Raw genomic sequence first — 14,957 nt, 5'->3', positions numbered from 1 at the left:
CTGCAAATCCTTTGCAACTTTTGAGAAAAAAGGATATACACAAACACTTCCAAAAGGAGAATACTGAAAGTTATTTTGCAGAAATAGATGCCTATGTAAGAAATTTCTGAATCCACATATACCAAAATGTTAATGGTCATTTATAGATAGATACATTGCCAATAAAATTTACTCTCTTGTTAGTATATAATATTCTTCTGAGGGTTATATAAGATAATACATGGAAAGCACTTAGCAGAAGACTTGGCAGTAAAGAAGTAATGTTAACTATTCATATTTATATATAGAACTATATATATTCATAACAATATATAGTTACCTGCACAGTAACATTCCAACACTGATCTATATATATATATAGTTATATATGTATAACTATATATATTCAAATATATGTGTATATATACATATATATTCATATATATGTATATATATTCATATATATACATATATACTTTATATATACATATATATATATATACACACACATATAAATCAAGATAAAGCAACTGAAGCACATTACATAGAGACATAGGGCCTGGCACTTATTAAATACACAGAAACTGTGAATTACTGTAATTATTCTTTTTAAGTTTCTGAATTTGTTTGACTTTTAAAATAACCACACATTAACATTGTGGACAGAAACAATATGATGTATGTATTTCTCCATGCATCTATCTACATTGACTTGCACTCAAGAGGATAATCAAGAAAAACAAAAACAAAAAAAACTACTGTCTGAATGATGATGTTCGTGGTGGTGATGGCATTTATGAAGGTTTATTGAGTAGGTATTTTGTGCTGCTACTACTCTAAATGCTCTGAGAGACAATTCCCTACGGTCTCTTGCATTTCTGTGTGTCTTGAGAGAAGAGATACTGACTATATTTTATTCCAGACTTTTCTTCTCAGGAATTTTCTATAGTGAACACCTTTAGAAAATAGAAAGAGCACCTCCCTCTGGAGCCAGGGGTAAGTATGTTTCCCTGTCAAGTGTAACAGTCAAATGTCAGGTGTGCTTCCTGTCCATTATAAAATATGGTTTTCCTAAGCGGGGCAGTCAGAGGGAGTGGTCCTCTCCTATAATAAAAACCGCTGCACATGCATGCATCCTGAGGGCCTCTTCCCATCTCCCTGGGGGATCAGCACAGGTACTGGTACACTGGCAACTGCTATGGCTGTGAGGAAGAAACTCTGCCTCTGACACAGGAGCCTCCTGTCTTCTGCCATAATCCAGAAAACTGGGAGGCTCCCATGTTGGTTTGTGAAGAGGGTAAAATCTCAGACTGTTTTTGATAAGTTCTCTGTATTTAATAACTTGTTTAATCATCAAAAACAAACCTGTCAAGAAGGAACCATCATTACCCACTTTTTACACGTGGGGACATTAGTCCACCAAGTTCAGGTCATTTTCCATTGTCACACAGATATTTAGCGGTAGACTCAGGACTGAAAGTTACTCTGGTTCTGAAGCCTGAGTGTTAAACCACCAAGCAAAATTGATTTTATGATCATCGTGCAGTTCTCAGGTTTTTGTTCTGTTTGTTGAAAGGAAAAAAATGGAATAATAATTTCAGAAGAACTTGCAGCTTATCAAACTGGAAAACTGCTGAGCTTGTTCCCAATATTTCTCAATGCTATACCTATTAATCAATATCAGCCTTCTGTCTAGCCTGAACAATCTCATCACACTAGCATTATTCCTGCTATCCAATTTGCTACTGATACTTTCCTAGTTTTAAATTCCTCTATGAATCCATTCCACTCTGTACTGATTTCTCCTTTGCTTCTCATCAACCTCACATTAATATGTAAATGTGTATTTCACTAATGCCACATGAACTGAAATAATCTCCCTTATTCTTCACCTCTCTGATTCCTCCCTGTTCTTCTAGACAAGACCTTGTCTCCCTATAAAAAGAAAAGGTGAACCTTTCCAAAAGTCCATTCCCAGACCCCCTTCCTACCCCTCGCCTTACCCCCATGCTTGCACAGCATTCTGGCCTTTCTCTCTTAAAGAATCTACAACGCTTTTTTGGCAACTGTATTTACCAGTCCTAGGTCCCATCTCCCAAACTCACAGCCAGTATCACCTGACTCACAACTTTGTCCTTAATTTCTCTGGCATCTAACTTTGCTTCTAATATTGAAATTAATAAATGTTGGTTGAACTAGGTTTTATTATAGAATACAGTTGAACTGATATCTTCTTTTCTGAATTATTTGGACAGGCTAACGTTGCCACAAAATTTCTGACATAGCAGCACTTTCTAAATGAAACAGTAGCTAACTTATAAGTCAGTGGGTTAAATTAGCTTTCTCATCCCTAATGCCGCCGCAAAGATCCTGCATGCCGCCACAAGGACCCCGCGTGCCGCAACTAAGACCCGGCACAACAAACACAAATAAATAATTTTTTTTTTTTTTTTTTTTTTTTAGCGGTACGCGGGCCTCTCACTGTTGTGGCCTCTCCCGCTGCGGAGCACAGGCTCCGGACGCGCAGGCTCAGTGGCCATGGCTCACTGGCCCTGGCTCACTGGCCCAGCCGCTCCGCGGCACGTGGGATCTTCCCAGACCGGGGCACGAACCCGTGTCCCCTGCATTGGCAGGCAGACTCTCAACCACTGCGCCACCAGGGAAGCCCCAATCAGATGCTTTTGAAACCTCTTCTGGTTGATGAGAATAGCATCATTAGGTAGAGGTGGATGTCTGTCTTCCTGCTGCTGGGGCAGGAAGACATGCATCAAGATCATCTAAAATTGGACCAAGCTGTTTAAATGAATCTTTTTAAGAATGGAGGATGAATATTACCTTAATTCACAGAAAAAAGTTATCACTGACTGAAATCTTTACTACTAAAAAGTTATGTAGGTAATCATTTGGGGGCATTATTTAGATTATTTGCAGTGAATATATTTCCATTAATTAATTTTTATTTTATGGAGTTATACATTAGAACTTAACTTGTTATATGTTTGAAAGTTTGTGAAAGTAACAATTATTACCTTATGTATACAATGGCTTCCAGAATTTGCATCTATGTGTTATCATTTTTGTTTCCATACCTCATTCACTTTAAAACAAAAACTCACATCACTCACATAAAGAGATATGATCACTTTGTTTAATAGTGAAAGATCAGAAATAGAACAATTTTCAGCTAATGAAATCAGAGAAAACTGCCAATGTGTTTATAATAATTGAAAATTACAGTTTTAATTGATTTATCACTGAACAATCAATTTATATTGTTAAGTATAAAATGAAATGGATTGAAATATTTGAGGTTCTCATATAAGCAGTTAAAGAGTTACTAGTCAATCATACACTATTAAGTTGTGCATATGGGACACTGATACTTTGCTGTAAGGTAATCAATAATTACTTACGAGAATACATTTTGCCCCCATTTAATTTCAAAAGTCCATTTTAAGTAAACAGAGTGCAAAAAGAATTGTTCTGCTATAATGCAATTGCTATGGCATAAAATGTATACAAAACAAAGATCGTTCCTTCGCACTCTTTTACAACATTTATTTTTTAAGATTATTATCACAAGTCTGCCATAAGTACACTTGTCTGGTGTTTATCCAGCATTGCTCTTTCCCAAAAACAAAAAAATAAACAAACCTATGGATCATTCAGTTGACATATTCTAGAGGTGAGTTTTCTTGTCTTTTAGTGCTTGGACTTTCTAAGGATTATAACTATTAACTATGATAGAAAGAACCCCACAGTTTTCATAAATCCTACAAATGATTATTTCTCTCAGCAATAGCTTTCTAAACTGAATACCAAAGAACCTAACATTCATAATGTATGACATTGTAATCCATTAAAAATATAGTGACTCTAGGGGCTTCCCTCTTCCCTGGTGGCGCAGTGGTTGAGAGTCCGCCTGCTGATGCAGGGGACACGGGTTCGTGCCCCGGTCCGGAAAGATCCCACATGCCGCGGAGCGGCTGGGCCTGTGAGCCATGGCCACTGAGCCTGCGCATCCGGAGCCTGTGCTCCTCAACGGGAGAGGCCACAACAGCAAGAGGCCCGCATACCGCAAAAAAAAAAAAAAAAAAATAGTGACTCTGATATTGAGCTCCATGAGCTATTTGTATATTTGGGAGATTAATCCTTTGTCTGTTGTTTCATTTGAAAATATTTTCTCCCATTTTGAGGGTTGTCTTTTTTTTCTTGTTTATGGTTTCCTTTCCAGTTAAAAAATGGGCGGAAGACCTAAATAGACATTTCACCAAGGAAAACATACAGATGGCCAAGAGGCACATGAAAATATGCTCAACATCACTAATCATTAGAGAAATGCAAATCAAAACTACAATGAGGTATCACCTCACGCTGGTCAGAATGGCCACTTATCAAAAAATCTGGAAACAATAAATGCTGGAAAGGGTGTGGTGAAAAGGGAACCCTTTTGCACTGTTGGTGGGAATGTAAATTGATAAAACCGGTGTGGAAAACAGTATGGAGGTTCCTTCAAAAACTAAAAATAGAACTACCATATGACCCAGCAATCCCACTACTGGGCATATACCCTGAGAAAACCATAATTCAAAAAGAGTCATGTACCACAATGTTCATTGCAGCTCTATTTACAATAGCCAGGACATGGAAGCAACCTAAGTGTCCATCAACAGATGAATGGATAAAGAAGATGTGGCGCATATATACAATGGAATATTATCCAGACATAAAAAGAAACGAAATTGAATTTGTAGTGAGGTGGATGGACCTAGAGTCTGTCATACAGAATGAAGTAAGTCAGAAAGAGAAAAACAAATACCGTATGCTAACATATATATATGGAATCTAAAAAAAAAAAAAAATTGTACTGATGAACCTAGTTGCAGGGCAGGAATAAAGAGGTAGACATAGAGAATGGACTTCAGGACATAGGGTGGGAGGGCGAAGCTGGGGTGAAATGAGAGTAGCATCGACATACATACACTACGGAATTTCAAACAGTTGGCTGGTGGGAAGCAGCAGCATAGCACAGGGTATGGGCTTGTTGCTTTGCGATGACCTAGAGGGGTGGGATGGGGACGGTGGGAGGGAGGCTCAAGAGGGAGGGGATATGGGGACGTGTGTATGCATATGGCTGATTCGCTTTGTTGTGCAACAGAAATTAACACAGTATTGTGAAGCAATTATTAATAAAGATCTATTTTAAAAAAATATAGTGACTGTATTTCAGTTAATGGTAAGAGTCTCCATTTCAGGTATTACTAATTGTGCTGGCGATATTTTGTTTCCTAAACATAAAGAAATGCAACAATTAGACAAAACAGTCTCATAAAGGGCTCATATACATGAATGACTGTCTTTCAGTTTTATATGATATTTTCATTTGTTAATGTAATATATCCAATGGCCTTTATGAATAAGAATTTGAAGGTCAATTTCTATCCACTCACTGTTCCTGACTAGCTACCTGAGCTTGAAGAAGTGAGCTGACCTCAGGAACTCTGTGAAATTATTCTAATGTAGGAGCTCTGAATATTCAGGCAGCCCAAATGAGGAGTTTAGCATTCCAATCTCATAGCAATGCCCCTTCAGCCTGACTGAGATATAATTCCCGTATATATCAAATTACTTTTAGTGTTCTCAGTTACCAGTTTTGTGATGTAGGAAATAAAGGAGAATCTGAACCCATGAGTGTTTAAAAATAAATAGAAGGTAGCTTGTATGTGCATCTGTGTGTATAAAGACTGCAGGCTTCATAGTTCTTTAACAGCATTTACTGTCCCAAACACACTCTTTTAATTCAACCAAGTATGGTCTTGACATAATGTTTTCTGTTATTGCTCAATGTATGTAAGAAGTTATGTACCATAGGAAGAGCAATTGTGCAGCTTACTTTTTTCATATACACAAATGTGTATGACATAATATTTGCCATTTAGAACCCATTGAGTCATAGACTTTTGCATCCTAAGTGCTTGTAATAATAGCATTCTCCAATGTCCTTATAGAAGTATAAGACTTAGAGTTTCAGACACGTAAAGGACTTTTGATATCACAAGGTATGTTTCACTAATATTTACCATAAAAGAGAAACTACTTCCGGAGGGGTTAAGTCATGTGTAAAAGATCATAAGTACCTAGTGAACAAGCTTGCGTAATTCTTACATGTGTCCGTTAGAATATTACTATGTTGCATTTACCACTATCTATTTTTTTCTTAAAGTTACAAAGCACTGAGCAGATTTTATATAAATTAGCAGGAAAATATTTGTGACCATGATGTTAAAGAAAAATAAGGCATAAATAATAAAATTCGTATGTATCAAATCCATGAAAATGTAAAAAACATTGCTAATAACAGTATGCTGAATTTACCTAACATAAGTTGGTGATTGGGTATATAAACTATGATCCCTTTTAAAACAGAACGAGGATGATAATATTGATCTGTATTATTTACTTTGGATATGATTTCTCAAAATGCGGGCATATTTGCATTCTAAATCTTAATAATGCATGTTTGACTATTAAAACGAGGTAATATATGTAAAAAGCACAGTGTCTGACATCAATTAGATATTTAACAAAACAGAGAAGATAATAATATAACATGTAAACGATTATCAGGGAATGGACTTTAGTCCTCAGTCTCCCCCAAATGTAGAGTCTTAACAAAAATATAACTAGTAATGAAAGGGGAACATACTTTATTTTTAACCCTTCTGAATGGGAAGAGCCAAGAATATCCACTTGAGAAGAGAGGAGGGGGGAAACTGTGCGTTAAAAGCAATCGGATCTCTTTGGTGAATGGACATTCTTTTACTGACAGAAGAGGGTGAAGCCAATACTGAGAAGCATGCCACAGCATAAGCACATGCAAACTCTCCACAGTGATTTCAGCCTTCTGATTATAGTAAAACTTCACACTATTTTGGAGTAGTAGTAAAAACTTGATAGAATTTTTAAGCTATTTGTCAAGCATGGCTTATTTAAATTTTCCTCAAAAACTGTTACTGTTTTATCACTAAGAACTCTAGAGAGATGCTCTAAAATAGACACAAATAAACCAGTCACAAACAAAAATACTTAACCGAGAAATACTGGCAGATGATAACTGATTTCTTATGATCCTTATAGTAGAACTTATTTCTTAATAATATTTACAAAATTCTCAATGGGTTTTAAACACATAATGTGCTCTGTTTAATTTAGCTGTAATGTCACTGGAGAACAGTGTGAAAGATGGTTTCCTGAATAGTTGATCTTTCTTTCAAACCTGTGTAACTGTATTTATTTCTCTGCTATAATCTTTAATGTAACTTTAAGGAAGGACATCTTAATTGTAAACCTCAAAATTGTGTACTAAATAGACGTTAGTCTTTGTCTCATTTAACAACAGGCAAAACAATGATGAAAATTAGTTGAGAATCCATACTAACTATTGAACTGAAATTCATCTTGTCAGTTGAATTCCATATAGATATAATTTTAGAATATGTAAAATATGGATTTGTATGACATTCCAAAATAATATTAGAATAAGAGCATGTGAGTGTCAAATAATCAATTAGAGACAGAATTGCAAGTTTCCAAACATTTCAATGTATGTCTCTATGTACACAGAAAAATGAGAGATTGGTTCTCATTGTAGTGCTCTGTGAACTAATGTAATTTCAGGTCACTGATATCATGAGGTTGAGATTGTTGTTTCAAGCAGAAACAGGAACCGAATGCAAGAAATTAGAAGATGAAAGACTGTGTATATATTCTTGACAATGTAATAAACGGGTTCTGGCAAATAAGGTTACCAATTAGTCAGGAAGTCAGAGAATTACTAGCTGAGAATTGTTTGGTAAGATCAAATGAGGCCATAGCTCACACTTCAACTCTTAGTGACCAAGAAATGTATTTACTATTCAGAATTTTTGTTATTTAATAATGGGTAAGCTATTGCTTCTATGATAATTTTTTTCTTCTTAATATAGATTTTAAAATATTTAAATGACCATAAGTTCCAGTAAGATAATATTGTAAGATGATTCCCATAAGTATTCAAGAAAAAATGTAGAGTTCCTCTAAGCAGAGCTAGGCAACAAGTCCTGATGTAACCATATATCTACTTAAAATTCAGTAGTCTAGCAGACATTATGTCAAGGTTCTGAACCATGTGTCAGCCAGTAACAATGAAAGAAGTGGCAAGCATCATCTTGAAAATTTTATTACATTATAAAAAGAAAACATGTTCCCAGCCAATAGTTGGAAAAAAAACTAATTTCTACTATTTCAGATGTTATAATTTATGTACTACAAGGCAATAAAGCATCAAAAAGAAAGCTATACTAAACTTATTTCAACTATAACAGAATTATAAATATGATTTAAGATTATTCTGAAACCCTGGGCCCCTCCATAAGAAGGAAGATGTGCACTCAGTATGCTTAAAATGCAAATATCATTTAAATGAACATCACACATCACCTCTTAGAATAGAAATTCCCTTTTGCCACACAAAAGTACAAAACTTTGAGTTAATATGAGTATTCTGAGGAAAAATAAATGTAATAATTTCATATATAAAATAACAAGACATACTTTAGTTTGCTGAAAAAGAACATAGTTTGGGAATCCCTCAAAGGGCAGTTTTACATAATTCATTTGAATAAAATATACCAAGCAATATTTTTAAAAGTATGTCTTTTCATATTCTTCAGTAATATAGAGGCTTACAGATGACCAAACAAGGAAAAAATTGTGTCAGTCAGTTGTGCGAAAATGTGACGATTATATTTGGACTTAAGTAAGCAAAATTGCTATCATCAATCTAACCACCCTCAAAAGTGTAACAATCCTTTCATCATTTCAGGAATACATGTAATCTTTGTAACTTTCTCCACAGTTATATTTTAAAATTTATTTGTGTATAACTCCAAAAAACTCTAAAAAAAATTTTCCTGTGCCAAAAGAATGGAATCAAACAGGACAATTGTCAACAGGCACAAGAAAAATGCTCAACATCGCTAATAATTAGAGAAATGCAAATCAAAACTACAATGAGATACCACCAAACACGGGTCAGAATGGAAATCATTAAAAAGACTACAAACAACAAATGCTGGAGAGGGTGTGTATTAAAGGGAATCCTGCTATACTGTTGGTGGGAATGTAAACTGGTGCAGCCACGATGAAGAATAGTATGGAGGTTCCTCAAAAAACTAAAAATAGAGCTGCCGTATTATCCGGCAATCCCATGGTTGGGCATACATCCAGACAAAGCTGTAATTCAAAGCAATACATGTACTCCTATGTTAATAGAAGCACTATTACAAGGGCCAAGACATGAAAACCACCTAAATACCCATCGACAGATGAATGGATAAAGAACATGTGAGATATATATATATATAATGGAATATTACTCAGCCATAAAAAGAATAATGCAATTTGCAGCAACATGGATGGACCTGGAGATCATCATACTAAGTGAAATAAGTCAGATAGAGAAAGACAAATACCATATGATATCACTTATATGTGGAATCTAAAATATAACACAAATAAACTTATCTACAAAACAGAAACAGGCTCACAGAGAACAGACCTGTGGTTGCCAAGGGGGAGAGGGGTGGGCAAAGGGATAAGTTAGGAATTTGGGATTAGCAGATAGAAACGACTACATACAAAATAGATAAACAACAAGGTCCTAAAGTGTAGCACAGGCAAATATACTCAATATCCTGTGATAAACTATACGGAAAAGAAAATGAAAAAGAATGTGTGTATATATATATATATATATATATATATATATATATATATATATGTATGTATATAAAATTGAATCACTTTGCTGTACAGCAGAAATTAACACAACATAGTCAATCAACTATACTTCAATAAAATAAATTAAAACAAAACAAAACAAGGCAATTGTGCTTTGCTCCATTGTCGGGCTTGGACTACTACACCTTGGGGAAGGGATAGGTGGGCAAGGATGCCCAAAACACAGAATAAGAATGGAGAGACCAGAAGGCCTAACCCTGGAAAAATCTGTGAAGTTCTATCATTATGACTGGCAGGAGCACACACTGATGGAAAAACCTGGTTGAAGGGTTACAATCTACTCAGGGTAATTTATTACCTCAGTGAGTGCATTTCAAAACTGAAGATGGTCTTTATGGTGTAAAGAGCCTTCCTATGTCTGACTAGGATTGACTATGCCATACAAAAAGCTATCACCAACTTTTAATATATAAATACATATTTTCTTGCTTTTTCAGAGAACATAAAGTGAGATAGCAGCAACTAACTAGTTCAGTCTCTAAAAAACATATTTTGAAAAGGTTCATATGCTAAATCATAGATGTGACAGAACACCAACTCTTTTTTTTTTTAATTTTCTTCCTTCTAGTTTATTTTTAAACATCTTTGTTGGAGTATAATTGCTTTACGATCGTGTGTTAGTTTCTGCTTTATAACAAAGTGAATCAGCTATACATACACATATATCCCCATATCTCCTCCCTCTTGAATCTCCCTCCCACCCTCCCTATCCCACCCCTCTAGGTGGTCACAAAGCACTGAGCTGATCTCCCTGTGCTATGCAGCTGCTTCCCACTAGCTATCTATTTTACACTTGGTAGTATATACAAGTTCATGTCATTCTCTCACTTCTCCCCAGCTCACCCTTCCCCTTCCCTGAGTCCTCAAGTCCATGGACAATGGTTGGTGGAGGAATTCAATGAGAACAACTCAGGGAATAAACAGAAAATTGTGTCAAAGTTTCCAAAAGCACTACTGAAGAAAGGAAATCTTGATGGAGAATCTTCAATGGCCTTGGGGAATTCCCAAAGGGTTCACAATGGTTTTAAAATCATGTTGAAGATTTTGAAGTCCCACTGTTTTCTCACTTTTAACTATAATTTCAAAGTAGCATCATCTTTTTTTTTTCCTTCTCCTATACTTACACAAATGTATAAAACTATGATTGTAAAATAGTCACTCCTTACCTTTGATTCTTGAACGTTCTTGACTTTTTTCCTGCTGGAAATAAAACAAAAATAGTTCAAAATTTGTAAGTATTTTACCAACAGGCTGATATAAAGTATCACTATAACTAAGGAATTGTCAAAAAATATTTTCTTGTACATATACCCAGGAGTTACCATAACACAATTCTCAACTTAAAAAATACTTATGTTAAATCTTTTATCAAAGCAGTAATCATTCTTAGTGGACATAAATTTTTCTAAGAAACCAATACATTGTAAGAATATGGACTTATAAATAAATGCCTAATGAATAATAAATAAATTATTATGCCCTAAAAAGGTCTTGGTTCATTCCATTTAATTCCAATGACATCTTCAGAATTTGCTTTCAATGTCTCTATGTTAATCATAAAATTTTAGTGAGAAAAAAGGTTTAAGGGCAAACAGTGGATAATTCACTAAAAATTAAAAAAACACGAGATGTTTCAACAGTTTTTCCTTCAGTTTAGCTTAGAATTCACCCCTGTCTCGCTTCTCTGAGGCTAAAGTTGACAACAATTGTATTATTTATTCAAGGCTGCTTCAGTCAGACCTGTCTTTCAATTTGACATACTCCTTATTAGTTACCAGGCAACCCCAGAAGAATTAGCTTGCTTTCAAGTTTTTAAGTAGAAATTGTGTACTCTATAACTTCTCGATTCATATTCAAGCACAGTTTACTCTGTCTAAAAGTTTCAGGGTATCATACTAAAAATAATTTTGAAATATGTTCCTAACAAAATGTCTCACACATACACAGAGAACTGCAGAATTGTATGAATGCCAATAAATTTTGGTAAAATTTATAAACACATTAAAAAATATAAAGAACTTATTTTGCAGCAAGCACTCATCCCAGAGTCAGATTATGATAATAAAAATGCATATTGGCAAATGTATATTTACTGGAACAGCCAACCCTATGTATAATTCTATTAGACTAAAACTTTGTACTCTGTCTCTTATTCTAACACATCCAAGCTTTGTGACTAAATTATGTACTGTCCTTTGTTAATTAATTGATTTTTTTCAGTTCTGATGTATTTTTAATTTAGAGTACTTATTGTTCATTTAAACTAAAATTTAAATATGAAGTACAAATTTATGTATATTATATACATAAATATAAATTCCTTGCTTTAAAAGTACATTATTTTTTCATAATTTTAGGTCAAGCTGGTTTAAATTTTCCAAGTGGGTATTGAGGAAGAGAAAAATCTGTGTCTCTCTCCTCATCTTTTGCCATTTTCTCATTCATTTAATCATTCATTCATTCAACAAATTTGCATAGATCACTTCTATGTGCCAGACACTGCTCCAAGTGATAAGACTATGAAGGATGAAAAAACTGACAAAAAATTATGTCCTTTTGGAACCTAATTATTACATAAATGGTAATAAATTATATTTAGAAAAAAATATACCCTAAAAGGAGTTATTTTGCAGTGAATGACTGCAATTTTACACAGGTGTATAATGTTAAATAATTTTTGAATAAAATTCTGAGTGAGATGAGATGATATAACTGGGGAAAACATGTTTTAGGAGAGAAAAACAACTGCAAACTTCCTGAGATACAGGAGGTCTTGGCATTGTCAAAAATACCAAGGAGACCTGTGTAACAGGACAGGCTGAGTGAGGGGAGTTTTGTAGGAAGTTCAATCAAGGAGGCAACAGGGGCAGAGAGACTAGCACTGAGGTCCCTGGTTATTTCTTTGGTTTTTGCACTGAGAGAGCTGAAAAAAACATTGAGAGTTTCTTCTCCGAGGACTAACATTATCTGAGTTACATTTCGGTAGAATCATTCTGGCTATTGAGAATAGTTTGAACAAGGGAAGGACAAAATTAGAGGGACCAGTAGAGAAGGTATTGCAGGAATCCTGGTGGGAGGTGATAATGGCTCAGAAAGGTGTGGTGTCAGTGGAGTTGGAATATCAGTTAGAGCTGGAAAGGTTTGTTGATAGAATAAGTGTTGGGTGTGAGATACAGTGCATATAAGGGTGATCTCAAGTGTCTAAGCCAGTAGAAGAATGGCATTACCTCTAAGATAAGGAAGATGGCCAAATAAGAAACACTTGTATCCCTCTTGCCTTGCCTTCTGGTAGTGTCCCGCTTTGTTCATTTTTCTCTTGTCTGGCTACCCCTGTTCTATCTCCTGTACTGATTCCTTCTTGTCTCCTCAATTTCTAACTACTAGTTTCCTAGACACTGAGCCCTTAACTTTCTTCTATACACCTCATTCCTTTGGTGATCTTTTCTACTTTTCTGGCCTTAAGTGTCATACTTTTCCTAAGGACTCAAATTTATATCACTAGCTAATCCTCAACATTGTACTACAGATTCAAAGATTCGGCTTTACTTATTTTTTTAACATCTTTATTGGAGTATAATTGCTTTACAATGGTGTGCCAGCTTCTGCTTTATAACAAAGTGAATCAGCTATACATATACATATACCCCCATATCTCCTCCCTCTTGCGTCTTCCTCCCACACTCCCTATCCCACCGCTCTAGGTGGTCACAAAGCACTGAGCTGATCTCCCTGTGCTATGCAGCTGCTTCCCACTAGCTATCTATTTTGCATTTCGTAGTATATATAAGTCCATGCAACTCTCTCACTTCATCCCAGCTTACCCTTCCCCCTCCCTGTGGAATCTAAAAAGAAAAAAAAATGTTTATGAAGAACCTATGGGCAGGACAGGAATAAAGACGGAGAGGTAGAGAATGGACTTGAGGACTCAGCTTTATTTTTGACATCTCTGCTTGATTATCTAATAACAGCTTACCTATCATGTCTAAAACTAAACTTCTGATCTTCCCTGACTTCTTCGATCATCTTTCTCATCTTCATCTCTCCATCTTCCTTGTTGTTTAGACACTTAAAATAATCCTTCTCTGTCTCTTAAGAGTAAAGAACCTGACATTTTCATGGGTTTGATATTTGACTGTGATTTTACTTTGAATATCACTCTGAGGATGCAAAGTAGGATAATGGTCAAAATACCTGGAACTTATGGAAGATATTTTAACAAGTTTCATAGATTTAGAAATCACCAGCCTATGTATAAATCATCAGTACTGCATCTGGAGAACATATAATAGAGTTAAATGATCTAGAACTGAATATTGTAAACAATATAAGAAAAATATAAAGTCGAATTAGCCAACAAAAGACAATGCAAGGATAGACAAATTATAGGAGAACAAACAGGAGAGCATGGAATCATGGAATACTAGGGAATATATTATGTAAGTGTGAGATTTTCAATAGTATAGAATTATTATGACTGCTCTAGTAAAATTACATCTAAGGCAATGCCCTTCAGATGAACTGACATATATGGAATCACTGATTTAAAAGAAAGCACACTTTTGATGGTGCTTGGACTTGGAAGTAAAACTGAAGTTATTCATTGAAGGAGAGGGTAATTGAGAAATATATGAAGTGGTAAAAATGGAATGAGAGAAACACAGCTGGGAAAGAAAGGTCTAGGATGGTGTGTAGCTGAAGAGTGAAGGGAGGTCCACAGAGGTATAGGGTTTGTTTTGCTCACTTGTCTTTTTGTTTTATTTTGTATAAATTTATAATATATTATTTACATAAGTGAGAACTGAGAAAGTCTAAATGATAGGAGATACATAGTAGAAATGGAGAGGATTAAGATAAAAGGGAGAGATGATTAGACTAACTTTATAAGGTTATTGAAAAAGTAGATGTGATAAAGAACATAAGTGGGGAAAAAATTTAGTTAGAGAGACCACCAGTTCCTCTAATGTAACCGGTGGGCATAGGAAGGCATGGTTATAAATGCAGGAGCTTTGTAGGTTTGATATGATGAATTAAACATGTTCAATCTGTGATGATTTATTTTCTTTATGTAATAGAAGGAAAGTCTGCTGAGTAGTGAAGTAGGATGGCTTGTCAAAAATTTGTGGAGATAGCACAGATTT

At 35.0% G+C, this 14,957-nt stretch overlaps 1 protein-coding gene across 4 annotated transcripts in view; it reads right to left on the bottom strand.

Annotated features, from left to right (window-relative positions):
• Positions 1-14,957, bottom strand: part of FSTL5 (follistatin like 5) — a 676,350-nt gene that overhangs the window by 551,632 nt on the left and 109,761 nt on the right. For 2 of the 4 annotated variants that reach the window (XM_067737033.1, XM_067737031.1), the window contains exon 3: positions 10,986-11,016. In XM_067737033.1, the coding sequence (XP_067593134.1) occupies positions 10,986-11,016 (31 nt within the window). Of the gene's footprint in view, positions 1-10,985; positions 11,020-14,957 lie in introns of all 4 variants that reach the window. The other 2 variants (XM_067737032.1, XM_067737030.1) reach the window with 1 other exon arrangement.

The sequence above is a fragment of the Pseudorca crassidens genome, chromosome 4, assembly GCF_039906515.1.
Source record: "Pseudorca crassidens isolate mPseCra1 chromosome 4, mPseCra1.hap1, whole genome shotgun sequence".
NCBI classification, from domain to species: Eukaryota; Metazoa; Chordata; class Mammalia; order Artiodactyla; family Delphinidae; genus Pseudorca; species Pseudorca crassidens.
This window is presented reverse-complemented; position numbering and strand designations above follow the sequence as displayed.